Here is a 26,898-nt window from a genome sequence, read left to right on the forward strand (position 1 = left end):
TCATAGTGCTGGGCTGCCAGTCCCCTAAATACACTGATAATGTGGCTCTATAACACAGCTACTGAACAAATAATCTTTTAGGCAGTGATATTAGTTTTTATCTAACCTCGAACTCAGAAGTTTTTGCAGTACAGATTAGCAGACAAGCTGTCTCTCAGAAGACAGGTTTCTGTGGTTTGATAAACACTGGCCTCTTCACTTAATGCTCTTTATTTTTGTTAAAAAGAAGTGTTCACTGTTAACTATGACAAGGTTGGACTAATCCTCGTACAGAGAGATGACCTGACTGACTCTTCCCTTTTACATTATGAGACTGCAGCAGGAATGAGGCAGCAAAGGTGATTGTTACCCCGAGGCAAGGTTTGTGAAGAAAAACAGCATCTCTCACTAGACCAATTCCACCAAAAGATAATACTTCTCTCCACAAACCTTGCCTATTTTACCTCTTCAAAGCACCAACATTGATAAATACCTTTACCCCATTTCCGAGATTTTTATTCTACTTCTGTCGAGTGATTTTATTCTTCCGTGTTTAAATGTCATTCTGCTTTTGTATTCCCCACTGAGAGTTTTTGCACTCAAACTGGCCCCCAGACCAGCTCCCATGGGAACAGCCCACATCCATGCTGCTCAGGAGCTTTCACCATCCAAACCAACGTCCACGTGAGCGCTGCGTTTCGGGAATAGCTAATTCCCACACTGTCCCCAGCGGTTGTTTGGGAAAGCGCTGGCTGGCCTCGTCCAGAACTGTGCCTGGGATCGTGCTAACGATTTAAACGCTGTGGGTAACAAAATCGCAGCTCCTGGGAGCATTTTGTGGCACTGCTAAATCTGCCCTGATTAGGGATGACAGGGCTTGAACAGGCATCCATATGTGTCTGTGAGTCTTTCCAGCCAGGGAGCTTCGGCCTGCATGGACACCAGTCCCCCCTCACCCCCCAGTTTGGATTAATTCTTCTGTCAGTGACTCACGAAACTCTCATTGTTTAAATTATTTTTTTGCTTTTGATCTTTTCAGGCCTGTTTGGCCTCGGATTGTGGGTCGCCTCTACCCTGCTGAGCCTCTGGACAGCTAGGGACATGGTGAGAAAACCTGAGGTGGGCTGATCAGGTGGCGTTCAGACCACACAGAAGGAAGGAGCTTTTTGTACTGAGGGTGGTAAATTTATCGAGGTAAATTATACTGACAGCGGCAGATTTTATTATGGGGGTCGCAAATTTTGCAATGAGGGTGGCACGGCATGGGTTGCCCAGGGAAGTGGTAGATGCCTCATCCCTGGAAACATTCAAGGCCAGGGTGGACGGGTCTCTGGGCGTCCTGGTTTAGTGGAAGACCACGGAGAAACCTTCAGAGGGGGAGGCCACAGCCTTTTGGGTGCTGTCATGCCGTGATAAATCTGCTTTTCTGCTGGGAATCAGAGTAAACCCCTCCCTCCTCACTGCTGCTGGTTTTATCAGCTGCATTAAAACCAGGTCGATTTATATGTGCTGTGGTCACTGCTCTCACAGGGAGTGGTGCAGACGCTGGGTGACCTTTTCCTACACCATCCTCCTCATAACTGGGAGCTTTCTTTCAGAAATTATCTGCAGCAACCTGCCTCTGTCCTCTGAGTGATCTTCATGGACACCACGTTTGTCATATTTCTTCTCAAGTGGCAGAACTCCCTGGTCTTGAAGGAAGGACAGAAGGCCATTCAGGGGTTGGATGCACACCCCGGATCAGTGCAACCATATCAGCACAGGTCTGCAGCGTTAATTTGTGGCCTTGAGACTCAATTCAAGCATGAAGTAGAGCAAGTACAGAGGGGAAGGACTGCCCTCTTCTGATCACTCAGCAGATACCAAGCTGGAATTGTCACGCCTTTGTTCGATCACAGCCGGGACAAAAAGCACAAAAACCACTAATCCACCGTTGAGTTTAGAAGTCATAAAGTCCCACTGACCTCAGTTAAGCTGGAAAGAAATGTCCCTCCCACCTCAGGGGAGAGTCTAACCCCATAGGTGGGGGTTTGGTGACCCTGCATTTGGGTTTAAGGTCTTGAAATCAACATACAATGCTTTCTGGTCTCTTTCTCACCTAACGCTGTGTTTGTGTGCTGCAGGGTGAGAATGGACATCTCACAGGGACTGATCAGAGCCTTGACAGTCAGAGTCCCGTCAGCACATGCACACTCGGTGACTCTTGTTTCTGCTTTTAACGCGACAGACACCTCCCTCTCAGACTGGGCTCCCAGGCAACTACACTGGTCTTTCAGGCTGAAAGCCCTCCCTCCTGAGAACACTCTGCTTTTGTCTCCAAATGGATGTGACTGACAAAAATAATAGAGAAAACTGCCAAAAAAAGTTCCACTAGCCTTCACAGGTCTCAAATCGTACTGCCTTGAAACGCTGTAAAGTGAATTTTCTGTGCTTGTTAGCACAGTGTCAGCACCTCAGCCCTGGCTTCTCTGTGTCTAGCAAAGGACAGCATCCTGAGCAGTGCAAAACAATTTAGTTCCTTAAAAAAAGAAGTGAGAAAAGATCTCATGAGCAGAGCATCATCTTGGCACCAAGGAGAAATGGCTTCTACTTCTTGAGTTATCATTCACCTGCCCAGTGTTGCTGAAGGCAAAGCAACCTGTGGGACTCCAAACTCTAAAGCTAAAACAGCTTTACAGCTGCTGACCCACAACGTCCCATCTACATCCTGCTTGGACTCCTTTGCATTTCAAGTCGTCCTACATGCATTCTCGCTGGCCACGTATTTTTTAGGTGAATCTTAAAATCTAACTCCTCCAGCAGGAGAGGGCTGACGTTAAAATATAGGGTCATTCAGGTTGGGAAAGGTCTGACCAAGGAAAGACAATCACATGATGAGTTTTCACGTCTCAAACAAGGGAAAAAAAGCCATAAATCCTTTATGTCACTTGTGCTTTGTATCCCTTTACAGAAAGCACAGACACCTGCACCAGGGACAGCGACAGACGCCTCAGTCGTGAGATATCCAGGCAGGGAGTAACGAGCCACCTACAAAACCACCGTCGTAAGGAGAGCTTTGGTGCTTGTGCAGAAGCTCTTCTGTAGCTTAAATTGCAGAGAACCTACTAACTCCATCGAGACTTCGTCAGCACTGCTGGGAATGGAAGTCTCCAATTCCCGACAAACTTCCACAAACAAGATTTTTCTTTTTTTTCTGAGAGCAAGGGAACTTGAGTCTGTTAAAAAATCCGACCTGTGCAGCTGGCAAGATTTGAGGGTGTTTTTTGGTTTGGTTTGTTTTTTTTTTTGTTTGGTTGTTTTTTTGTTTTGTTTTGTTTTGTTGTTTTTTTTTTTTCCCCAGCTGAGTTTTGTTTTCCTCAATTCAAGGATCGGGTGGGCTGAGGCCGAATGAAGCCGGTGCCAAAAAGCATGTGGGGGTTAAAGACGGCAGGACGGAGCTGCAGAAGCCTCTCCTCCTCTGCTCTGGGACATAAAGGCAGGGCGTTGAAGGAAGAAAACCAACAGGCAGCTGTCACAGAAAGCTGTTAGAACAATTTATCCTCCCTAAATCTGTGTCAGGTTGTTCCTGACCGCCTCTATCCTCTTCGTGTTCCCTAAAATGGCTTCCAGGAGGATTTGCTGCTCCCTTTTCTCTGCAGGACCCCAGCTCAGGCTGTGTGACCTGCCGGCTCGATCACCCCCTGCTGTCCTGAGGAGGGTCTTGGGGTCCCTTCGTTATTTAATGTGCTCCCAGGAACAGCAACTGCTATTTGTGCGGCTTTCTGCCTATTTTACTTTCCAGCAGGGCTTACAAAGGCCTGAACAACAAGGCATTGCACTTTTTCAGCCGCTGATAAACTCATGTGAAGGAGAGCTGTACATTACCCCTGTCCCAGATATCGAGGGGGGATGCACAACTACAAGAAAACTGGTGGCAGCACTAGGTTACTGTTCAGAAAGGTTTCAGCTCCTCATTTTGAGCTCCTCTGACAGATCATAGGCTTCTCTATAAGAGATCCAGAGGAGTTTCCCACATAATTTTTTTAAAATAATGCTACAAAGCGCGAGCCTCTTGGGTTTTAAAAGCCCCAATTTAAATTTAGCAGGTCATCTGCCAGCTCAATCCCGGATGGGGGGAGAGGAACATGATTTCTCCCTTCTGCCTTCTTTGTCAGAGAGGGCAGTGAACGTGCTGTCAGAGCTGAAGATGGGAATTAATATATTTTAGCCACACTGGTACAGCCCAGGTGACCTGGTCAGTGTGGACTCAGCTCAGGACAAACAGTAAAATCTCCCTTTCTGTCCTTTTCTGCTGCCAACATACCAATCCAGGCAAGCCTGCAACCACACACACGTGCAGGCAACAAAGGTGACTTAAATGACTCTGCCCACCGCCCTGACGAGATGTGCTGAAATACTTTCCTGGAAAAAAAAAAAACCACAAACAACAAACCTGCCAGATGTGATTCAGCGACACAAAGCACGTCCTGGCTTCACTCACCGCAGCAGGGAGCACTCAGCACCCCGCAAACCCAGACCTACAGCTGCCCCTGGCTGCTCACACTTATCCAGAGAGGTGTGAAACCATTATTTCTCCCTGCAGGGGGAAACGCTTGATGTCAAATCACCGGCCGCTGGCGCACCCTCCCGCAGCTTTCCTGCGCATCACAGGCACTAGGAATGGCAGTCTGATGGAGGAGGTGAGGTGACAGCGGGGCTCTGGCGCTGGGGGTGGCATCGGTTTGGGTCCCCGGAGGGGTTATCTGCGCGGGTTAATCCAGGCAGTGGACGAGGAAGGCTTGGACACGACTTTCGTGAGTTTCCCTGCAGAGGGCGGCCCGTCCTCGCCTAAGACAGTTCACGGCTCCAAGAGCCGCACGACTCTGGACTCGGTGTTTTAGGCAGGAGACGCGATTCTTCCCATCTGCCCCACGGCCGGGAAAGCGCTGCCCTGTAAAGCAACAGCTCTGGGGACATGCCCCCGAAGGAGCCCCTTGTCTGACTGCAGCGCTGCACCCCAGACATCTCAGATGGAAACAGGCTTCTTGTGCCGGCTGGGAGTCCCTGAACCCACCACTCGGCCCCCCTTCTCCCGTGGCTTCCCATCTCCCAGGATTTCTCCCTTTGCACCCTCCTTTCTCTGTCCATCTCCTCACAGAGCAGATCTGAGCTCTTTTACAGCTGCTGCTGAGCAAACAGCTCGGTGGGTCCAGCAGGAACCTCAGCCAGCAGTGGAGTCAGAGCAGCTGGGGGATGTGGGCTTGGTGAGCTGGTGCAGGACGTGGGTTCCCTGCAGGCTGTCACTCGTTGTAACTCCACTGCCCTAAACCAGGTGACATCTAAAGGTCCCTTCCAACCCAAACCACCTGCGATTCTATAAAAGCTACACAATCAAGAGAAGAAAACCAGAGCACACCTCACTCTTTTCATCGGTCAGACTCAAAGCTTTTTTTTTTTTGCGTCCCCCCCTGGTTTTTCAGATGAGGTTAAGGACACACACACAGGGAGCTCAGCAGACCAGGCAGGAGCAGAGTGAGTCCCAGAGCAGTGCTCTTCCTTGCTCCTAAACACAGATACGGAACACCAGGGCTCGCTAACAGAAACCGAGTGTGAGCACAATGATGCTCATCTGGAGATCCAGCAGCACTCCCGGGGGAACAACTCAAAAAAGTGGCAGATGAGAGCATGGATCAGCTTAGCATTTACTGGCAGCTACTGTGCTCGAGGAACATAATTTAGAGTGACAAAGTACCTGCTGCGGGAACAGACCCTCGGTGGACAGATGACGAACAGGTCTTGCCCATGTCTGGTTTTTAATGAGCCAGTTCAGTCAGTGTGAAATGTCAGTCGGTGCCTCTGGAGACAGAGGAGCCGCAGCCAAGTTAGACACTAGGGCTCCTGCTGTTCAGCCCCTCTGTAAATGGCTCGGTGATTAAATATTTCAGTTTGTTGCTCAGCAGCTCGCGGGGCTGACATTTCTGCCGCCTTCGGTTCCCTGTTTGTTTCTCCACCAAAGGCCGAGCGGCAGCACAGCCCGCCTGAGGATTAAGGGGTGACAGACAAACTGCCACTTGCCAGTTCTCTGCAGACACACCACTACGTGCCAGCAACACCTCTGTCCCCAGCCAGGCCTGTCCCTCTGCCCCGGGAGGGTGCAGGAGCTCACCCAGGCCAGGGGGAGCCTGTCCGGCTCCAGCAGCGCTCAGGAGGTGTTGGGGTGAGGCTCTGGGAGCAGACAGTGGGACGAGATGTACAGCAGCCACGGCTCAGAGGTGCCACGGGACATGCACGGGCAACATGAGCCCCTGATTTGCTGCCAATTTTGGCCAGAAAATCTGATTTCTCTGCATCCTTCTGTAGGAAGAGACTGATGAGCTATCTGGGCTGCGGCACCACAGAGCTGCTCAGCAGGCTGAATTAGTGGCAGAAGCACTCAAATGTAAGGCCTTGTTTTGCTGCAGTGACAGCCTTTTCAGCCTGTGATGAATAACCATCATAATACCACCTTCTCTGGAGAGAGAGGCTTTTCTTCTTCCTTCCCTTCACAGCTGAAAGTTGTATGGGATTACACAAGGAAAAGCTGGAGGCTCCTCCAATTCATTTTTAACTCTTTCTGGGAGGGTTCTCTCTTGTTTCTGGACCTCCCTGGTGACTGTTTTACCTATACTGGACAGACAGCAGCAGTACAGGTATCCCTCTTGCCTTGCCCTGCCTTCCTCACACCCAGCTGCACCAAATGATTGACTCTGGAGCCTCAGGAGACCTTCTCAGGTGAGGGTCTCCTGCCCCCAACAGTGACTGCTTTGGGGACTGATGAGTCCCCCTTGGTAGGATGTGAACGCTGCCCATCCACAAACATCAAGTTCATCAAACTCCTGGAAACATGAGCTACTCTTTCAGGAATGGAGTAATTTGAGTATTAACCACCTCTGTCAAGCTGGAAAAGCAGACGGTTTGAAGACAGCTCAGACCCTCAGTGCACCCGCTTTGTGCCGAGCTCCTGGTTTTATTCCTACAGCAGTGCAGAGAAGCTCTCATCATGGAGGAATTCATACCTCCAGAGGTGAAGGAGGGCGGCAAGAGACGTGGCTGAGCTTTGTGATGAGAGGGAAAGATGGAACTATAAGGACAGAAACAAACCTTCCCAATCCAGAGGCCTGATCCGGAAGCTCCCTCAGGCCTTCAGAGCATGAAACCTGCGTGTTCCTGTGTGTGCACACACATACACGCACACACACACAGAGAGAGCAGTTCTGCTGTGCCTGGATGAGCCCAGTTCATGCACATGGCATGTTCTTTCACCCTCCACCTCATCACTGTCGAGTGTTTTAGAGAAGGACTTACCCGGGTGACCGGTGGCTCCCCAGCGTCCAGCTGCTCGTGAGCACAGGTTCTTTGCAGAACAGAGGAAAAACGCTTTGGGCTGAATCCATTTTCTTCCCTTACTGTATGTTACTGCTTATGAGGGGAATCTCATCACCTCTGGATACTTATGTGCACTCTTCCCCATCCCATCTCCCTTCAGAAAGTGTATTTTCACTGTCCTCACAGAGGGAGATGCAGCACTGAACTTGTGTACAGAGATGGCACTGTGCACTCCTGCTGGCACTGGAACTGCCAACAGGGGCCAGCAGGATTTAGGACCACACAGCACATATACTTAGGGAACTTTTCTTCAACAAATTGTCACCCTGAAACCTATTTCCCCCCCATGCATATGACATCAGCCCACACTATTCTTGCTCCGAGAGCAGCGGGGTGACCGCACGGAAACACGATGGCACTGCCTGTTCCATCACCCAGCTCTGTTCACAGCCAGATGGTAACTCATCCTGGAGCTCAAACTCCCCTTTTAGATTGGACCCAGAAGAGTTCAAGCTGTTCCACTGATCTTCATTCCTCCCTGAAATACCAGTGGGATCAACAGAAATGCCCCAGGATTTCGAAATCATTGCGGCAACAACCATGGAACCACCGCCTTCTCCGTCTTGGAGCCACATAGCTCACAGATGGAGGCATGGCATTCCCAGGGAGCTGGCTAGCCCTGTACTGCTCTTTCTGCACTGAAATGTCAGTGTGCACCAGAGGAGAAATGGCAGAAATAAAAACATCAGCACAGAGCCACAGAATGGTTTGGGTTGGAAGTGAACTTAAAGATCATCCTGTCCCACCCCCTGCCATGGGCAGGGACACCTTCCACTATACCCCAGGTTGCTCCAAGCTCTGTCCAGCCTGGCTTTGGACACTTCCAGGGATGGGGCAGCCACAGCTTCTCTGGGAAACCTGTGCCAGGGCCTCACCACCTTCACAGCCAAGAATTCCTTCCCAATATCCCATCTAACCCTGCCCTCTGGCAGGGGGAAGCCATTATCCCTGATCCCAGAGCCGATCCCACACACTGGTGACTCTCACCTGCTCTATTCTGCAGAGTGGACTATCAAAGTTTTGTTTAATTACCCCAGGTTTTGTTCAAGATATTTATAACATTCCCAGTATGACTTAGGTAGGAATTCCCAGGAACAAGAGGACAGAGCCAGTGCCCAAGAACTAAGCAGTCACTAGATGGGCTCCAAGGGGTTCTCACCCATGGACACCGGAGCATGCAGCGTAAGCAGAGTTCAATTCACACCCTGAAGCACCTTCACCTACATCTATTGCCATTTTCTGGGAGGAATGCCATATATTGCTTAAAATTAAAACACTGTGGAACACACAAACACTTCATACAACAGTGACACACACAGCAATTAATTCTACTTTTCAGTGTAGTCTCTGCTGTCAAACACGTACTTGGGTATAATCTCTCCAGTGCTTCACAAAAATTTATATAAACCTCCCAAAACGCCTCATTTTCACTGCAGTGTTTACCAAAGCAACCCTTCGGAGGTCCTTTTGTTGCAATCCATTCTGCCACAACCCAAGAGCTGAGACGGAGCAAGACCCTCCGAGAAAAGGCTGTGGGTTTTTTTTAAGACAAAATCTTCTTTTTTTTTTTTTTTTTTCTTTTTCCCCCTCAAAATCCCGCTCTTTGAATTTAGCAACGTGATTGTTACAAACCAAAGCTCCGGCAGCGCCCAGATGGAGAGCACGGCTTCGGAAAGTGAGGATGCGCTTCGAGGGGGCTCCATTCACCCGGGTATTGTGCTGCTTTTCAAAACCCAACCCTGCCTTTGAAAATGTCAAAGGCAACTGTTCACGAGCGAACACCATATGGTGCATTTGTTCTCTTCAGCTCCTCTCAGAATCAGCAGGAAAAAAAAAAGAGAACATTTCAGACCTTAGACGACTGCGTGCCGCATTATACAGAGCTCTCGCTGCAAGCTCTCCCAAAAAACTGTGGATGGGGGAATGAAACTGCTCAGAGGGACAGAACTGATCACTCCCAGTCCAGTCCCCAGCAAGTCCGCTTGTAAGATTCACTATGTTGTGGTTTTACGCTGGGATCCAGGGGAGATCTGCATAGGAAAGACTTCCCAGGACGTCTCTAAAGCCCCTTTAAAGGCAAGCTGAAGTTGATTTTCTCATTACTCTAATGGTAAACCTCTGAAGATCTGGTTAGTGCAGCTCTGTGACGGTGTAGCAGCTGCTGAATCCCAACATGATTAAAAATAAACTGCAGTAAAAATAGTCACATATTTGTGACTGGGGAAGAACAATCAGCAGCAGAACCACCGGAGGCATCATTCTGACATTTGAAGGAGCTCCTAAATCATCTCCCCGACGGATTCCCAAGCCCCAGCTTGCAGCTTCTGTGGTGGAAGGACAGATCCTTACACGGAGGCCACCACGAGCATCTCCCACAGGTTCAGGGAGGGTGTTTTTTGCTCCCTCTAGTTCTCTTTCCAATAAAACCCTGTAAAAGGCTGGCCACAAGGGCTGGGACCCACATCTCTAAATCCAGGGTGTCCACCCATCCCAGTGCCACGTGGCCTCCGTGACCCAAATACCATACCATTAACGACAGAGTGCTCTTTTTTTTTTACCTTTTAGGAAGTACCACCTGCACTTTTATTGAAATACCTGATGGGCAGTCTTGCATTGGAATGACTCCTCGAACTGCAAGAAGCAGCACTTTGCAGAAGTCACCACATTGGTGACAAGGTCTCAGTTCCCTCCCCGTGACCCTGAGCCCTCAGGCAGAGCAAAACCGGGTGAAAAGCAACCCAACACCAAATAACCCCAGCATGCAAATATTCATGCAGTGCAGGTGTTTGTGACAGTTCTGTGAGGTCTTTTCCAACCTAAATGAACTCTGTGATCTGTAAAAAGAAACTTAAGACACCAGCAACTGGAATAAACATTTCAAGCCTCACGGTAAGCGAAATAATTTACACGCTGCCACGCAAGGAAGGCTCAGGCCTTACATTTTATTGTTATAGATGAAAAACAGATCTGGCTTGTGATAGCTGAGCACACTCAGGTAACAAATTAAAGCCATCTCTCTTATCCCCTTTTCCCAGCATGTGACGCTGAGGTTTTAGAACAACATTAAATAACAGTTCATGAAGCGACATGGAAAATCTGGAGTGGCGGCAACACGCTCCGTTTGCTTCCTCGAGAAGTTAATGTTACACCTTAACTGTGGGCCCTCAAGACAGTATTCAAGAGCAAAACTGTTTCTTTCATGGCCACAGTAAATAGTTCCCGTAGGCCCCTGGTGAAGACGTAGCAACCCGCGGAAAATGGCTTCTGGTTTCGGAGGACGTGGCGGCCGGTGCCGAGGAAAACGCTGGCGCGGTTTGGCCGCTGACGACTCCTCGTGTCAGCGCGTCTCCCTGCTCGACCCAACGGCAGCAAAAACAGTTGCTGAATCTGTCAGAAGAGAGTTTTAAAAGCCGGCTCTCACGCTGCTGATCTTTGAACCTCCGGGTTCAAACTCCACTGGCTCCCAGACATCCGATTCCCCGCTGACGCCGCCGCAGCGCTGGTGCGTCTCCCACCAGGGGATGGGGCATCGTCAGCTCCTCTCCCGGGCGGCACCAGGGAGTGGTGGGGCACAACTGTGGCTGCTGCCACCTCCTCCTCCCTCGGCACACACTCACTGGAGCCCGGCAGCCCCGTTCCCAGCCTTTGCTGGCTGCTGCTGGGTGCACAGCACAGCTGAGAGGGACCACGGGCAGCGAGCCGTGGGCTGGGATCCGCTCCAACACACACGTCGATGCTTCTTGGTGTCTGAATTTCTCCCACCACCAGTAAAAGTGCTGAGCTTTAGCTGAGGTATATCAATTATCTGAGACACACTGAAAACCCTCTGTTTCTCCTTCGTCTCCCCTTTCTAAACCACTCTGGGGGACACGCAAATGCTCAAAGCAAAGACCAGAGACAAACTGCTCTGCCTTCCAAATGCCTTCTCCACCCGTTTCCCAGGACTTCCACCCCATCCCATCCGTGCAGCTGGGAGCCTTCACACCTATGCTGCTAATCAGCTGGAGGAATGGCATTTCCATCACCCCAAGGTGATGTTTTTGGGCTTGTCAAGGCCCAACACAAGCTCTCCTGCAGCTAAGCCTGCACCCGATCCCACCAGGACGAGAAACCAGGGTTAATACAGTAAATGCTGCTGTTAGTTATCTGACCTCACATGAGTTTTCTTCACATCTCAGAGTATTTAGTAGATTACTTGCTAAGAGGGTGGAAATAATTTGTATAGGAGTAGTTAAACATGGGCCTCGGAGTTCCTAAGTACAGTAGTTCCTCTTTTACGAATGGAAGCAGTGCCACTGGGCTGAGCAGCACGGCAGCACAACGGCAAGGAAAGCAGAGGTCGGCTTTTATCGCGCTATTTACAGATTTTTCCACCTAAAAAAACTGCCGAGTTTGGTTAAATATAAGCATAGAACATTTCTTCCATATACAAACTCTTGTTAGCCGATTAATAATTAAGGTGCTCGGAAGTGTGGATGAAAACAGAAGTTACAGTAGATCAGTTGTTGTCTTTTGTCTATTTACACACCACGTTCGGTTGCCTGCTGACACCAGCATCTCCCAAAGAAGCTGTAAGCAAAGTGGCCAGCGATGACTCTAATGCCACAGGAACTGTTCTTTCCTTCACAGGTTCTTTGTCAGAAGGTAAAACAGTGGTACTTTAATTCCTCTTTTAATAGGAAAGGTGGGTGCCCTCGCTGAGCGCGTGTAGCTGGTGGTGCCAGGCAGCATCACACCGTGGGACACCCTGTTTCTGGCTCTCAGCTCCTGCCCAGCCCTTTCCACTGGGATTTGCTGGTTTGCTGGGCAGATGCCCGAGGCAGGACGCGCAGCACCAGGTTGTGACACTGAAATGCATCATACGGTGCTCCACCCCGTGCACCACAAGGGAGAATTTTAGGTGCGAGAAACCAAACCAGGACAACGCGCCTAGCAAAAATTTTGTCTTCCTGTCAGAAAAAAAAAAAAAAACAAATCCCCAAGTGGCCCACATTTTGTAGGTCAAATTTCTTCCCCGTTAACATCCTCGAAGAGTTATTTTCAGTCTGATGGCCAAACTCTACCTCTAGTTCCATTCTCTGCTGACTGACAGCCAGCCATAGACACTGCCTGGCACCACTTCTCTCCGTACCTGTAGGTGCCTCAGAGGAGTTCAGTTTGTTGTTTTGGGAACCTGTCAAACCACGACGTTATCTGACCACACTGAAAGTCTTTGTCCTCGTCATTTTAAGTTGCTATAGAAAAAGAAGGGTAAAGAAGTTGACTTGACTTCTGTTTGTGTAAACCTACCACGTACTGTCATTTTTTTTCCCCCTGTACACTTAAGCTTCAAACAGGTCCCAGAGATTGCAAGGCAAGAGTGTTAAGGCAGTATAAGAAACTCAGTATTTCATTCACACCTCCTGACTCCCTTGGAAGGCATCAAGAGGGGCGTGTGGTTTGTGCTCACCTTTTTCCCAAAAAAAAGGCATTTGGTACAGTGTGAAAAGCGGATGGTCAATGACAGGGGGGAGCCACTCAGCCCCGGGCAGTGGCCACAGCGCCCGAGAGGGAGAGGGAGGTGCAGCGGGGTTCCCCTCACCACCGCTCCTTCTGGTACACCTCTGCCTGCACCATCTCCCCGGGGTGCTCGGAGATGCAGGCCCCGTTGATCTCGTTGAGCTTGTTGTCTGGAAGATCCTCGGGTTTTGTGCAAAGCTTCAGCGCCCTGGAGATGAAGACGTCCAGGTCAAACTCGGGGTCCGCCTCCCTGCTCACCTCGGCGGGCTCCTTGCGGAGGCGGTGAGGGGAAGAGGGCAGGCTCCGCTCCTGGATCTCGGGAAGGGAGCTGGGACACTCCAGCCCCACCTGCGTGCTCTTCACCCACTGAGCAATCTCCAGGAAGAGGTTGGATGGTTCTTCTTCCAGCGACAGCTCAGCTGCAGGTGCTATGGTTGCTCTTTTCCAGTGGGATAAATCTAGGATTAGCTTGGGCTCTGAGTAGTGATGGGGTTTACTGTCCCTCCACAGCAATTTGTCCAAGTAGGAGGGTGACCCCACTTTGTAATCACACGATTTCCCACAATCTGCATCAAACACTCGGTCCATGGACGAGTGGGACAGCTCCAAGAACCTCTCCGAGCTGCTCTGTGAGTATTTCCGTGGATCGACCTGTGCTTCCTCAGCGGTGGATTCAGACCCTGCCCGGGGGTCCCGCTGAACCTCATCCATCTCGTGGTGTTTGTCGTGTCTCCAGTCCAAATCAGAGGAGAGGCTTATGTGATACCTGTGAAAGACACACAGACAGTGGCTCCGTTGGAAACAGCAGTGCTCAAACCAGTATCAACTGCTGCTGGTAGTTCTGCCTTTTGCTCGCTGATTTACCACTTACCTACAGATCTCTAAGGTCTTATTGATACTAGAGACCTTTCTCTTGTGTGTTAAAAAGCCAGTGGGGTGAGTAATCTACTCGTCTGAGATGGGGCCAGGAGCTGGAATAAAAGCCCAACAACCAAACCAACTGGCCCCTTCCTTTAGCCCTTCATCACCTTCCCTCCACTTGGGATTAAAACACAATTAACAACACCAGTGATCAAACTGTCCCTCAGGCCCACAAGTACCATGGTGTGAGGGCTCCTTGTTGGTCCCCACTGAGACTGGATATAACCAGTTTATTCTGACATCAGGAACCAAGAGCATCCCTGAAGGGCCACCTTGCTAAGTGATAACTTCTCAAATCAGTTTAACTCCCTCGATTGCAATTACCTGACAACACCCATTCTTAGCCGTGGTTTTTCAAAGTGACATCTAATTTACTGTTTCCTAACTGAGCTGCCTTTAAAAGAACTTGTTACCCCAGGCATTGGGGCTCTGCCACGGCAACGAAACTCTCTCCAGGTGCCCCACAACACACAGGCAAAATCATTTCTTGTCTCCAAAACGCTTGGCTTGTTTTGCAAACTTTACAGCCCCGCAGCAGATGTGTCCAGCTGGGTGGCAGGACACTCTTAAGTCCCAGCTTCCTCTGTCAAACCGAGAAAGCCAAGAGATAAAAAGGTGACAAGGTGACCTCCACCAACTGATTTGCTGCTTTGGGGACTATAACTGACAGGAGTGCTGGAGCTACGGGGATATACTGAAGACAGGTATCCTGAGGAAAGCTTCCATCTTTCCTCTTCACCTAATTGACCTGGTTGTCCCCCGCAGCCTCCACTCTGGCACTTGCTCACTCAGGCAAAGAGATTAATAATAGTGAAGGCAAGGGATTTCTTTAGGTAATTTTTTCAGTGCTGGTGAAATACAGTGTATTAAGAAGGCAAGGACATTAAATTGCTAAGCAGAGAGGAACCAAGCTGCAGACATCCCCAGCCAGCTCATCCCGCTCTGCTGGAAGGAACTCTACAGAAAAATGAACCTAGTTAATTCCTAGCTGCTTATTTTGTCCTACCTGCTCCAGTACTGGGACTGGACCAGTAACTGGGGTAATCATCTAGGACATTAGAGACCTCAGCTCAGAGCTTTGATCTGCTCTAAACTTCTATCATGGCTTTCAGCAAACCATTTAAACGTCAACACAACTAAGGACTTTTTACAAGACCCCCAGATCTATGGTCTCTGGTGCTCAGGCACCTTAAAAAGTGACAAATACAGTGCTCCAAACCAGGCCCCGTCCCCAAAAAGGTAAAAGAATTACATTATTGTATAACCTGCTCTACAGGAAAAGAGGACAGAGGGAAGGGCCGCAGAGCCACTTAAGTGACAATACAGGCTGTGAATAAAACCCAAAAGCAGAAAGGTACACAGTAACTGGGACGTGCAGACTCAACACCTGCTCCCTGAGGAAATCAATGATGAACCTCTTGTTGGGTTTGGAGAGGTTTGGCCAGCTCGGGCCAGAATCACAATGCGGCATAAAGAAGGAAACACAGGTGCCTTTCATGGATCTGGAACACGTGTGATGGAACCCAGGCAAGGGCAGGTCAGGGACTCACCAGTCAAGTTCTGCCTCAAGAATTTAAGCCAGTATCTGGTCTCTGGCCCACCCTTGGGTACCTCACCTGTCCCAGTTGGACATCTGGCTCTGGTTGGCTTCCATCAGCAGAATGTCATCAATCTCGTCCTCAATCCGGAACGGGTGCTGGGACACGGGCTCGTCCTCAGGGCAGGAATACTGACTCATGTAGGGGTGCTGCAGGCCCATCTCGGCCGTTAATCGATCCATGGGGTTAAACGTCAGTATCTTCTCCAGAAAATCAATGGCTGTGGAGCACAGAGAAACCAGCTCACTAATTCCCCTGAAGCAGCAACAGCGCCCTTCCCGGGACGAGTCTCGTGGAACCCCCCATAACAAATCGCCTCAGAGTCAGGGAGGAATTAAAGGCCACACCCCAAGTGCACCCACACCAGGCACTCCTGTCCTTGCTGCATCCATCTCACCCGCCACGGGAGCCGTAGGGAGCAATCCTGCAGCCCCCGGGTGTCACCTCCTGCAGCGAGGCAGGAGAAGGGACTGTGAGAGCATCGTCACGCCTCCACGGGGCGGCGTGTGTGGGTTACACCCAGCGCTGGGATCCCGAGCAGAACGGTGAACCACACCCCAAAAAAAGGCCTTTGGGTGGTGCCGGGATTTGATTCCACGCTCTCGGATCCATCCGACAGGCACGCTGCGCTTCAGGCAACTGGTTTCACATCTTTACGCGCAGCTGAAGTGGATTGGATTTACTGCAATTTTTAAAAGCCTTCAGCATGACCAACGCTGTAAGTATATTTTACACATTAATATTTAAAGAATTCTGCATGGCAGAAATTATTTTAGAAAGACTGTAGTGCATGAACTCTTTCTACAATGACGGAGGAGGAAATTTCAGGGCAATTAAAGTGGCTAGAATTAAATCTAAACGCAGGGGGCTTGTCGTGATTTCTTTGATGACTCTTCTTACCGAGGCTACGTGAAAAGACAAAATCCTGCCACTTGAGTTGTTGCTTATCCAGCTGATTCTTTCACGGCAAAGTCCCTCTGAGTTCAGACAACACAAACAGCAATATGCCTTTCTCCAGTTACAACTTCATCCTGCACCCTCAGAAACATCCCCCATCAAAGGTGTAACTGCGTGAGCGGGACAGTTTCCTTCAGGGGCAGAGTCACTCGGCAGAAAGGGCAGCCCTACCTACCGCCTCAGTGCTTAAACATTAACCAATATCCGATTGTCTCCCGCGAGATTATTTCATCACTCGGGCTAATTAAGTGGGAGGGAATCAATAGCTCCATAAGGTCACTGGCTGTGGGCACGAAGCGTGGTGGAACGACACATTAGGATTTGTGTATTACGATATACTGCGGGTCAGGGAGGCAGGAAAACGACCGTGAATTATGTGAGGGGCACAGGTGACCTTTCTTCCCGCAGTAATGGCAGGGAATAAATCTGTCCCTGCGCGCCGGAGGCTGACGTGGTCCCTGGGCACCCTGGGCCGACGGATATCGTGTTGCCAAGACCAGACGCTGGATGTCCTATATTGAAGAGTTAACGCCAGCAAACGTAAACTGGGCTTGGCCTTGACGTCTTCCCAAAACTAGCAGGTTGCTAGTTTAACCTTAGAAGGAGCTCGGGAGAGCATGTGGACAATGTTCCTGTAGCAACCATCTCACGGTGTTGGGACACAGGTGAAGTAAAACAACGTGTCTTCCTGTACTGTGCAACTGTGCTCATGCAAAAACCACAGGAAGGAGACAAACAGGGCTTGAGCCCCTGCTTACAGCCTAAGGAGAGGCACAGGAAGGCAGACGGGCACCTTGGAATTGTCTTGGAAGACTATTTCACCCTTAGGAGCGACCTGTGGGCAAGCTACAGCGTCCTGAGTGCTGTCCTGCAGCCCTCACCTCCCCTGGTGGGATGGTCAGCAGGACCTGGAGGCTCTGTGAGGGATGTGTGACCTACAGGAGCAACTGCCAATATCTGAATCCTCTCCACCAGCGTTCATGCACTTGCCCTTTGAGGGCAATTCCTGTGGGAGCCTGAGGAAACAGGCCTGAGAACACAACAGCCAGGGGAAGCCCCAGGAGAAGGACCCTGCCAAAGGCAGCGGGCACCACTGTACCTTCACTGTCCACCTCGGGCAGCAGCTTCCTCAGCGGCTTCCTCACTTCCCACGTGCTGTTGATGAACATGGGCATCACCTTGAGCAGCTCCTCTTTGTCCTCCTGGTGGATGACGGGGATTGTCTCCAGAATGAGCTGCATCTGCTCCAGCTCGTGGCCCCCTGAACGGGCAGAAAACAGGCAGGGAAGATGAGACATAGGAGGCAAATCAGGGGAGGAAAAAAGTGTGATCAGCTCCAGGGGTCCCAAAGAATTGGTTCACCTTTAAAGGAACGCAACTGCCTGTTGCCTCTGTGCTGTCCTGATGGGAAAGGCGTTTCCTGACCCTGCTCCTGCTGGCTGCTGGGCACCAAGTCGTGGCTCTGATGGTGATAGTCCCCACAACTTCTGCGTGTGCAATTACGTATTTTCAACCCCTTTCTTTCGGGACGTGTTCATGCCCACTCTCCCGAGCCCCCGCTCAGGACTGGTTACCAGCCAGCGAGAGGGGAGGAGCAGCGGTGCCGAGTGCTAATCCCATCCCTCAGCACACTACTGGCTGGGACCAAGGGCTCCGTGGCTGATTTCCAGCCTCCTGCGTGTGCAGAGAAGCAGCCTGGTAGAAGCATGGAGTCGCACTATTGATTTTCTGCCTGCCAGGAAAGCCAGTTATGAATATTCTGCCATTAGAAGCAGGACTAGCCATTTAGGCAGCGAGCTAGCTGGGGCAGGCAAACCCATGGGGGCTTCCGGGCTACCGAGTCCCTGCTGTCCCAAGTCATGGATTTCAGGTGGCTTCACTGGCAGGTAATGCCCAGCTGACCCACAGCAAGAGGAGTCAGGCTTATCTATGGCACAGCACTTCCAGTCAGGAGGGTGGAGAGGCCAACTCACAGGGGATGGTGGAGACCACTTCCCCTCAGGCAACCCTGTCCTCTGGAGGTCCCTGGCACCTCACAGGGGCTCCCCTCCCCAGCCCAGAGCTCCCTGTGGGTCTGTAGGAGGTTTCCAGACTCACACCCATGGAGCTGACCCCAAACACAACCACCCCGGCCAAGGGCAGGTCCGATCATCAAGGAAACGACTGACAGTGGAATGAGACCCTTGGGAAAGGGTCTCTCCATCTGCCACGGCCTCATCACTCCAACCAGGTTTGGTTCAATGCACTCACGACCACTTTTACCCACTTTTCCCCCCAAAAGGCAGAGCTCAGAGCCAGGACGTGGCAGTGAACTTAGACAGCCCCAAAGCAAGGCTGACATTAGCCCAGCTGGTCACCATCACACCACACATCCACTCACATCAACTACTCAGAACAAGATAAAGCAACAGGAAAAGCACAAAAGCCAGAGGGACATTCTTCCAACATCAATCCTAGCAAAACAAATCCACTTTCCTACAGAAAAACTCATTTTAGGTCACTTAGAGATTCACAGCACGGCTCCAGGGGAAACTAAAGATAACTACCGGGGAATCAACACCTTGTTAGTCAGGCTAATTCCCACACTGTGACCAAAATTACTGGGCATTGAAAGTCACAAAGGCTTGGTGGCTGCTCCCTCAGTGCAGACCCAGCCACTGCTCACCAAGGGCACCTGGCAGCCAAAAGGCACCGTGTTCAGTCACACAAAGAAGCTGCTAATGCAACGCTGGAAGCCTTGAATTATGGCTCTCTTGGAAACACAATTCTCCTCCATTATCCTCTATTTATGTAATTCCCAGGGACCTTTTTCTGAAGGCATTAATTCCTGAAAAGAAAAACATGAACTACAGGCAGAATAAACGCAATGTGCTGCCGTTACCCGAGGAGAGAACAAGCAGCTCTGCATCACATCTTGGAAAAGGGAACCCGTCTCCAGGCTTGCAGCCAGCTCCTGGGGAAGCACCCAAGCCCTGTGAGTAAGCCCTGATCCCATGGGGAAAGTCCCTGTGCCATCTTCTAGCTCTGGCACAGCCCCACTGGCGAACCCCGTGGAGATCTGCAAGGACAGACCTGTTCTCCTTTTTTACTCCTTCTCTCCTATTTACTCCTGCTTCCACTGACGATGCTTTCAGATAAGCTCCAGCAGCAGAAGGTGGAAAAGTCACTGGAGGGAGCTGTAGCTGCTTAGTTACGGATGCTCTTCCCTGTTTTCCATGCTGCTCGCCGTGGGGAGCTCTCCAAGGATCTGCAGGCCGGATTTTAGCTGCTGGAGACGTGCTTCACTCCTGCAAGCTTTGGGATGACCAAGTTTGCTGCCTGACCTCCCAGGGCTCTGCCAAGCCCGAAGCTGCTCCTCCCACCACAGGGAACAGGCCATGGGGAGGGGGCTGGGGGTCCCTCTTTGCTGGATGTTCATTAATTTGTGCGGGAGAATGGAAGCAGCGAGTGACGTCTAATTCCTAATAACCGATCACCCTAATTTACCTGCGTTGCTTAAGCACCCCAGATAGACTACTGAGTTAATTATATTGATTTATGCTAAGCACTCCATTTAAATTGTGCCACTGACGCACACTCAGAAAACCATTTATCCAGTGGAAGGCAATTACTGCAGGTTTGCAGCTTTCTGAGAACTACACCACTGTTACTTCCCACGGGGTGTTTGCTGGCGACCCAGGACTCTCCTAAAGTCTCATCCTGCAGGGACAGGGGCTGCAGCTGGCTGGAGGTAAACTCCTTCTCCCAGGCAGAGAGGAGAAAAGGAAAACCAAAGATGAACCCCTGTCGTTGGATTTTAGCTGTTCCCAGGGGCTGGCCTCTATTCTCCTGCTCTTTGGACAGCAGCAGATGAAAGGTGGACACCACGGTCATCCTGCCTGCTGCCAGGCTCCCACCCTGGCCTTTCTTTACTTACTGGCACGGGAGGAGGCTGGGAAAACAGGGCATAAGGGCAGGGCCTTCCCATAACAACTCTACAGGCTATTTTTAAAGCAACGAAATAAAAGGAGTATGTATTTTGAGCTTCGGTTTTGATTCCCCACCCATTAACCGAGTATCCTGCCAGCATCTGGGGGCTTATTAAGCGATTGCACCAGGCTGGGAAGCAGAGAAGGGGGGATGCTCACAGCATGGGCCTGGCTGAGCCCAGCCTGTGATCTGCCAAATCCCATCTCCTCATCTCCAGCCTGCTGCGGATTCTCAGGAACCAGCCCGTAAAGTAGGTTCTTGGCTGCTCTGGGGCATCTTGCCCAGGCAGCAGGACAGGATTGATCTCACCTCCAGCCACGTGTAACACCAGCATGGGCAAGTCTGCTTGTTCTCCAGATGCTCTTAATGAGCATTATTGGACACATAAATATTTCTAAGGCACACTCCATCTCTGTCTGAGGCAGACAGCAAATAGAGGCCGGATGAACCCCAGCCTGGGGCTATTTTTGCCTCTTGCCTTGACCATGAAACAAGCTTTAAAGACCAGCTTGGACACCTCAGTGGTGCCAGCCAATGTAACTTCTGCCCTGGGGTTCAGCATCTCCCAGCGACACCAGAAAAGGCCCTGCAAGGACAAGTGGCACGTGGAGATGTCCCTGCTCTTGCAATATATCCTGAGGAAGCAGCAGGAGCAGCCAGGCTGGATGTGTAATTGTCAAAGCCGGAGCCCCTGGATTTGAAAACTTTGGGGAGACTGAGGACGAGAGGAAGGTAGGAATGGGAGGCAATTTTAACGGTCTCCTCAAAATTATACCGGCTGCTTATTTTTCAGCTCTCACAAAAGAAACATGGAAGCTGCAAGCAGGAGCGGGGTGGGAGCAGCAGAGCAGCTGCAACCAAGCGCTGGCTGCGGAGCTCTCTGCCGTGCGCTGAAATATTCGTGAAGAAAAAGCCCTTCTCCATTATTAATGGGTCTAATCATTTATTTACACAACCCTGCGAAAAAACAGCTGCTCACAAAACGTGTTAAACCTTGTCATTCAGAACACTAACAGGCGATGGAGAGAGACAACTGAGGGGGAGCACTGCTGCAGACCTCGGGCAGGGAGGCAGCTCCTTCAACAGGCAGAGAGCAGCTGCTTCATCCCTGAACCATGTCCCAGCTCGGGAAGCACAGCTCTGCTCCTGACAGTAGCAGTTCTGGGACTGTATTAAATAACTTTTTGCTGCTCAGGAGCACCAGAGTTGAGTTTTCAAATGCTGCAGTGGTAACTACGAGCTTCTTGCTGCGCTTCTGTTGCTTTCTTCTCCTTGCACCGCACCTTTACAGCTCCAGTACCTGCTTACAGGAAAATCCTGAAAATGGCTGAAAATGGGCAGTGGCATTCAAATGTCTACACTGAAAAAAAAGAAATACCTTGAAGAAATCCATCATGATTTGAATCCATGGCTCAGAGTACAAAACTCTTGGGACAGGGCACCATTATGTCCTGTCCTTTTATGCCACCCTATGTTTGTTTTTTTTTAGCATCCTTCCTCCCAACAAAAAGCTCTTATTTTCCGTTGGAAACACAGAAACAGAAAAAGGTTTTGTTGTTTCATCAGAACTGCTCTTTGTTTAAGGTTTTCCTTTTGGCAGCAGGCAGTCCCTGCCCGGCAAGGCTTGGCACGGAGGCACCGCCGACCCCGGCCAGCCTTGGGCACCCACAGGGTGCAATCACACCCAGCCCACCACGTGGCCTTCCCAGGGAAACACAGGAAGTCTGAGTGAAAACCAGACTATTCTCTATCCCTAAGGGAAGTTCTTACCAACCAAGGGACCCTCTAATAGCAGGGGCTGCACAAGTGTTCTGGAGACACCCCTCACGTCTAATAACCAAGAGCAGGATCCCTGCGGCGATGCCTTGGCTGGCAAGGAGAGGGGGGGATTCCCTCTGCCCTGCTAGAAAGCCTCAGAATTGGGCAGCAAGGAAGGAGGCAGCAAAAAAATGAATCAACAGGAGCCAGAAACCTACCAGCAAAGAGCATCCTTCCCGTCAGCATCTCGGCCAGGATGCAGCCGGCCGCCCACATGTCGATGGCTTTGGTGTAGTTGTTGGGCGAGAGCAGGAGGCGGGGGGAGCGATACCACTTCGTCACCAAGCCTTCTGAGAGGTAACCCTGAAAGAGCAGAGAGGGAGGAGGTCAGCAAGGAGAGGTTGCAGAGCTCCTCCCCAGCCAGCCCCCACTGCCCACCACGGCCCCAGCACCGGATCCTGCGGGAGAACCTGCCCAGCACGCCCGTGCTGCACCTGAGCCAGGCTGGGGGCTGGTTGTCTGTTGTGCAGGAAGCAAAGACATGAGATACACCCCTGGAGACAGAGATACTTCAGTGCTCCAGGAGGCAAAGCTGTTTTGTCACCATGGTATTGAAGCATGTTCTGCAAAGGACAGATGGCTTCAGTAGCGCGGATTTGCAGATCACACCTGCACAAGTTATTCCAGGTCACCCTCAGAGTACTTAGATGTATTCTATAAATCCCAATCCCCCCATCTGAGACATTTTGGAATTTAAGCACATTATTTAAGTACCTTCCTGGGTCCCTGAAAGAACCCAGCAGTGTGCCAAGGAAGCCTTTCCCAGCTCAGGACCCCAGGCACAGTGCTCAGTTTCCCAAGGTTACCAGTCTGCAACCTTTATCTCATTCCATTTCTAGCCAGCCCTGTATCTGTAGTCCTTCCACGGCTACCCAAACTGCTGGTAACAGCAACCCACGTCCTGCTGAATTCCCATGGATCCAACTTCCAGCACTGACGCCGAAAATGAATTTTTAAAGGTCAGGAGCTCCCAGAGGAGCCCTGGCAAGAGCAGCCACCACCCGCTCAGCCCAGCGGGGGCCAGGAGGGACACAAGACTCGAGCAGAGGTGGCACAGGGAGCACGTGGGGCTCCAGGATGGCAGAGCCCAGAGGATGCACTCAGCAGGATCCACCCTCTCACACAAGCCTGGTGAGTTTACCCCACCTGAGCCCTCAGGATGCTGCTGCAGCGAACCCTGCATGCCCTGGGAACTGCGGACAGACCCACGCAGGAAAACAAGGGAATTGTCAGAGGAACAGATTTAGGGAGGAACGTCAGTGCCACGTGGAAGGAAAGCCTCCTGGACTGGCAGATGTCTTACAGCATTGCTGAGTGGGTAACATAGCTGCCAAGGGCTCCTAGCCAAGACTCCTGAAAATAAGATGGCATGGGATAAGTGGGAAAGCCCTTCTGGGGAACATCTAGCTGGTGCAGAGATAGGAAAGCTTGCATTGAGCCTGAGCCTGGCCTAATAAATCCCCTCCCTCCCTTGTCACCCTGCTGGTGGGGCAGATCCCCATCCTCCATCCTGCTCTGCTCACAGCAGGGTGGTCAGTTGGGATGCCCGACCTGGATTTAAAGGAGCTCTCAGCAGCATCCACGGGGCCAAGACCGAGAGCCATCATCCCTCTGGGCCACGCCCCTCCCGCCCTGAACTCGCCCAGGAGATGCACCACGAGTGCCAAGCAGCTCCCACTGAAACCAGGGGGACGTGTTCAAGCCTGTGAACGACACTGGCATCCCAGGGGATGGCTCAGCTCCCGCCGCTCCCGAGCTCCGGGAGCGCAGCCGCCACGCCAGGGCTGGACGTGGATATGGCCCTTTCACCGGGATAACGCTGGAATATTCACAAGTGGCATTTTCCGTGTCAAGTACAGCGCATTTAGCAGAAGGAGGTGGATTGAAACGCAGCAGAAGCGGCAAAATAAAATTAAGTTATAAAGCTGAATTGCCTTTAAATGCCACGAGGCATTCGGAGAATGCCAAAACGCAACGGCAGCACGAACACAGTTCACGTATAAGAGCTTAGTTAAAAACTCCATCCCCACCCATTTGGTTTCACAGGCTGTTTTCAACTGCAATAAAGCTGCAGTTGTGCTGTACGGCATCTCCTGGGATGTTACAGGATACATCTCTCCACCCAAACACGAGAGCAGCGCACCACCACAAACACCACGAGGTTTATCACGCTCCTCTTCCCCCAGGGCAGGTTTTTGTGCCAACTCCCAAATGTGCGGGTCGTCAGGCTTTTAATCACAAAGGGCTTGCTTCTAAAAGAACATTTTAATTTTGGCCTTCTTACGATAAGTTGTAACAGAGGCTGATTAGCCGAGAAGTTTCATTTAACGCTGTTTATATTTTTGCTAACGCTGCTCAATCAGAACCAGCACAAAAGCACCCCCAGGCCTTATGCGACCAAACCACCACTTCTCAGCTACTGCAATTATCCCCAGCAACAGAGACACCGGTATTTATTGGAGAATCCCGAGAAAATAAACTTTGAGGACTGTAATCCAGGGCGATTCGTAGCTGGAGCGACTTCTCCCCTTTCCCAGCAAAGGAATGCCACTCTCCTCGCAGATTTAACACCGCTCATACGTTTCTCCTCTCTGACAGCAAGACGGATCTGAGTCCTCGGGGGTGTGTGCACCATGCAAAATGCATGAGCAATGCACTGCAAATATCTGTAAGTCGCAACAAGCCAAACATTTTCCTCCCCGGGCATTTCTAACGTGTTGGAGAAAATTCCCTGCGAAAAACTCAGTGAGTGCTTTAGACTTTGGACACATCCTCAGTCCCTCTGCTGCTGCGTGGGGTTCCTGGTGGTGATCAGCCAGCAGCACACTCCTCGTGGTGCTCCCCTCTTGTGTCACCCTGTATCTGAGTGTCACCTCCCTTCGTCCACCTGCTGAACAACTCAGTCCTTGGACCATCCACCTCCAAGCACGGGAGGGACCCACAGGGAGGAGCAACCTACAGCTTTCTCCCCATCCCACCCGCCCGTGGGCCGTTCAGCCGGACCCCCCCACTGCTTCCCAGAGCATTCCACTGCTGGGCTCTGCCTTATCCCTCCTTTTTCTCAGGGGGGAAATACTGGGAAGGAGCGATGGGAGGGTTGAAAACCAAGACTTTTCCAATCTGGCACGAAGTCCTCCGGTGAGAGCAACCGGGCAGCACAGCGCCCCAGTCCTGAGCAGCTTATACAGCCCCAACACTGCCTCTGCTCTGCCTCCACCGCGGCCTAAAAACACAGGCTAGACCCTCACTTTTGTAAAATACATACAGAAGTTCCTGTCCTAACGCTTCAAGGAAGTAGCTGCACTCGTGTGGATTATCAGTTTCCACGGAGGAACACCACCACAGCCCCGGGGAGCTGGGATCAGGCAGCTGCAGGGTGCCGGGATGAGGCTCCATCCACATCCGTGGCTCAGCTCCTACCTGTGGTGCCAAGGCGGGGAGCCCGAGCACTTCCAGCCATCCCCTGTGCAAGGCAAGGCTTATCACAGGAATTTTACCATTTATGTAGATTCAACCAGACAGAAAGACGGCGAGCAGAAGCATATTAATTAGTTCTAATTAAGATGGAACGTTCCTCCTCGCGACAATATTCTGTGGATTCAGCGCAGCCCCTTCTGCACTGAAGAACCACTGGAATTTCTTTAAAAATCAATATAATGGAGTTAATTGAAAAATAGAAGTCGTTTCAAGTCCAAGTCCTCCCATGCTGCTTTTTGTTTGTTTGTTTGTTTTTTCTCAGTTTTCAAGTATCATTTTCCTGCTTCTCCTCTGCTCCTCCAGCGCGTGTGGGAACGGCTCAGGCAATCTGCAAAGGTGATGAATTCACCACAGGTAGGATAAGCATCACATCATATCAAACAGCACAGCAAGGGAGCTGAAAAGCAGAGAAAAATGAGTGTTTTTTCTCATCTTTACACAACACGGATTTCATGTGTATTCTTTGTGATGCCAGAAGGAGAAACAATTTAGGGCAGGTTTGGCTGCATCCTGGTATCACACTGGTCACACCACGCTGAACCTGCCTCCCAAGGGTGCTGAGGGAAGCTGGCACAGCATGGCAGCACACGGCCCACTGGTGCCCCAAAGCAACCATCATCCAAGCCTGGAGTTCCTCCTCGGAGCTGGAGGGACCAAGGGCAGGTTTCCTTGAAGGAACATGGGAATTCAGGATCCCCGCTACCGCAAACCAACCAGCCCCTAACGCCGCAGCCCAAAGCTTCTCCCAAGAGTGTTTCACACTAAAATCCACCTTCCTGCAGTCAAAAAGCCACAGAGATGCAGACCAGGCGCTCACAAACTGGAAATCCATCAGGATCCAACCACAGCCTGTGTATCCAAGCCTCCATCCACAACCAGATCGGGATTTCTGCTGCTGCACCCGTGGGAGCCGGGTCAGCTCCCGGTGCAGATGGGTGGCACCCAAAATAGCAACAAGCCCAAGCTCTTGGAATAATCCTGGAGCAGCATCAAGCTGCTGCCTCCCCACAGCAGCGTTTTTAACCTTATTTCTTAAAAGGCAGGTGAGACACTTGCAGGAGGGGCTGCGGAAGGCGCCGGGTGTGCAGGAACGTCGCTCCGTAACGGAAAGGCAGAACGGCTGCTGTGTGTGGCTCCGGCAACGTGACGCATGTCCTCACGGCTTTGGGACGGCAGAGTGCATTTATTTCAGGAGCAAAGACTGCTCATGTGCCTCGCCAGAGGACAGAGGAGGAGAACGACCCAGCCGGGGTCACAGCAGGGAGGGTCAGCGCCG

General features: G+C 51.1%; 1 protein-coding gene across 6 annotated transcripts in view; it reads right to left on the minus strand.

Moving 5' to 3' along the window:
• Positions 1 to 10,311: 10,311 nt before the first annotated feature.
• The window catches only part of MAPK4 (mitogen-activated protein kinase 4), a 45,791-nt gene continuing 29,204 nt past the window's right edge, over positions 10,312 to 26,898 (minus strand). For 5 of the 6 annotated variants that reach the window (XM_017819805.1, XM_017819806.1, XM_017819802.1 and 2 more), the window contains 4 exons: positions 22,304 to 22,448; positions 17,458 to 17,619; positions 15,420 to 15,621; positions 10,312 to 13,648 (listed from right to left, as the gene is read on the minus strand). In XM_017819805.1, the coding sequence (XP_017675294.1) occupies positions 12,961 to 13,648; positions 15,420 to 15,621; positions 17,458 to 17,619; positions 22,304 to 22,448 (1,197 nt within the window). In that variant the 3' untranslated portion in view covers positions 10,312 to 12,960. Of the gene's footprint in view, positions 13,649 to 15,419; positions 15,622 to 17,457; positions 17,620 to 21,587; positions 21,688 to 22,303; positions 22,449 to 26,898 lie in introns of those variants that run through there. The other variant, XM_017819807.1, reaches the window with a different exon arrangement.

The sequence above is a fragment of the Lepidothrix coronata genome, unplaced genomic scaffold (genome assembly GCF_001604755.1).
Source record: "Lepidothrix coronata isolate B3197 unplaced genomic scaffold, Lepidothrix_coronata-1.0 Scaffold77, whole genome shotgun sequence".
In the NCBI taxonomy this organism is placed as follows: domain Eukaryota; kingdom Metazoa; phylum Chordata; class Aves; order Passeriformes; family Pipridae; genus Lepidothrix; species Lepidothrix coronata.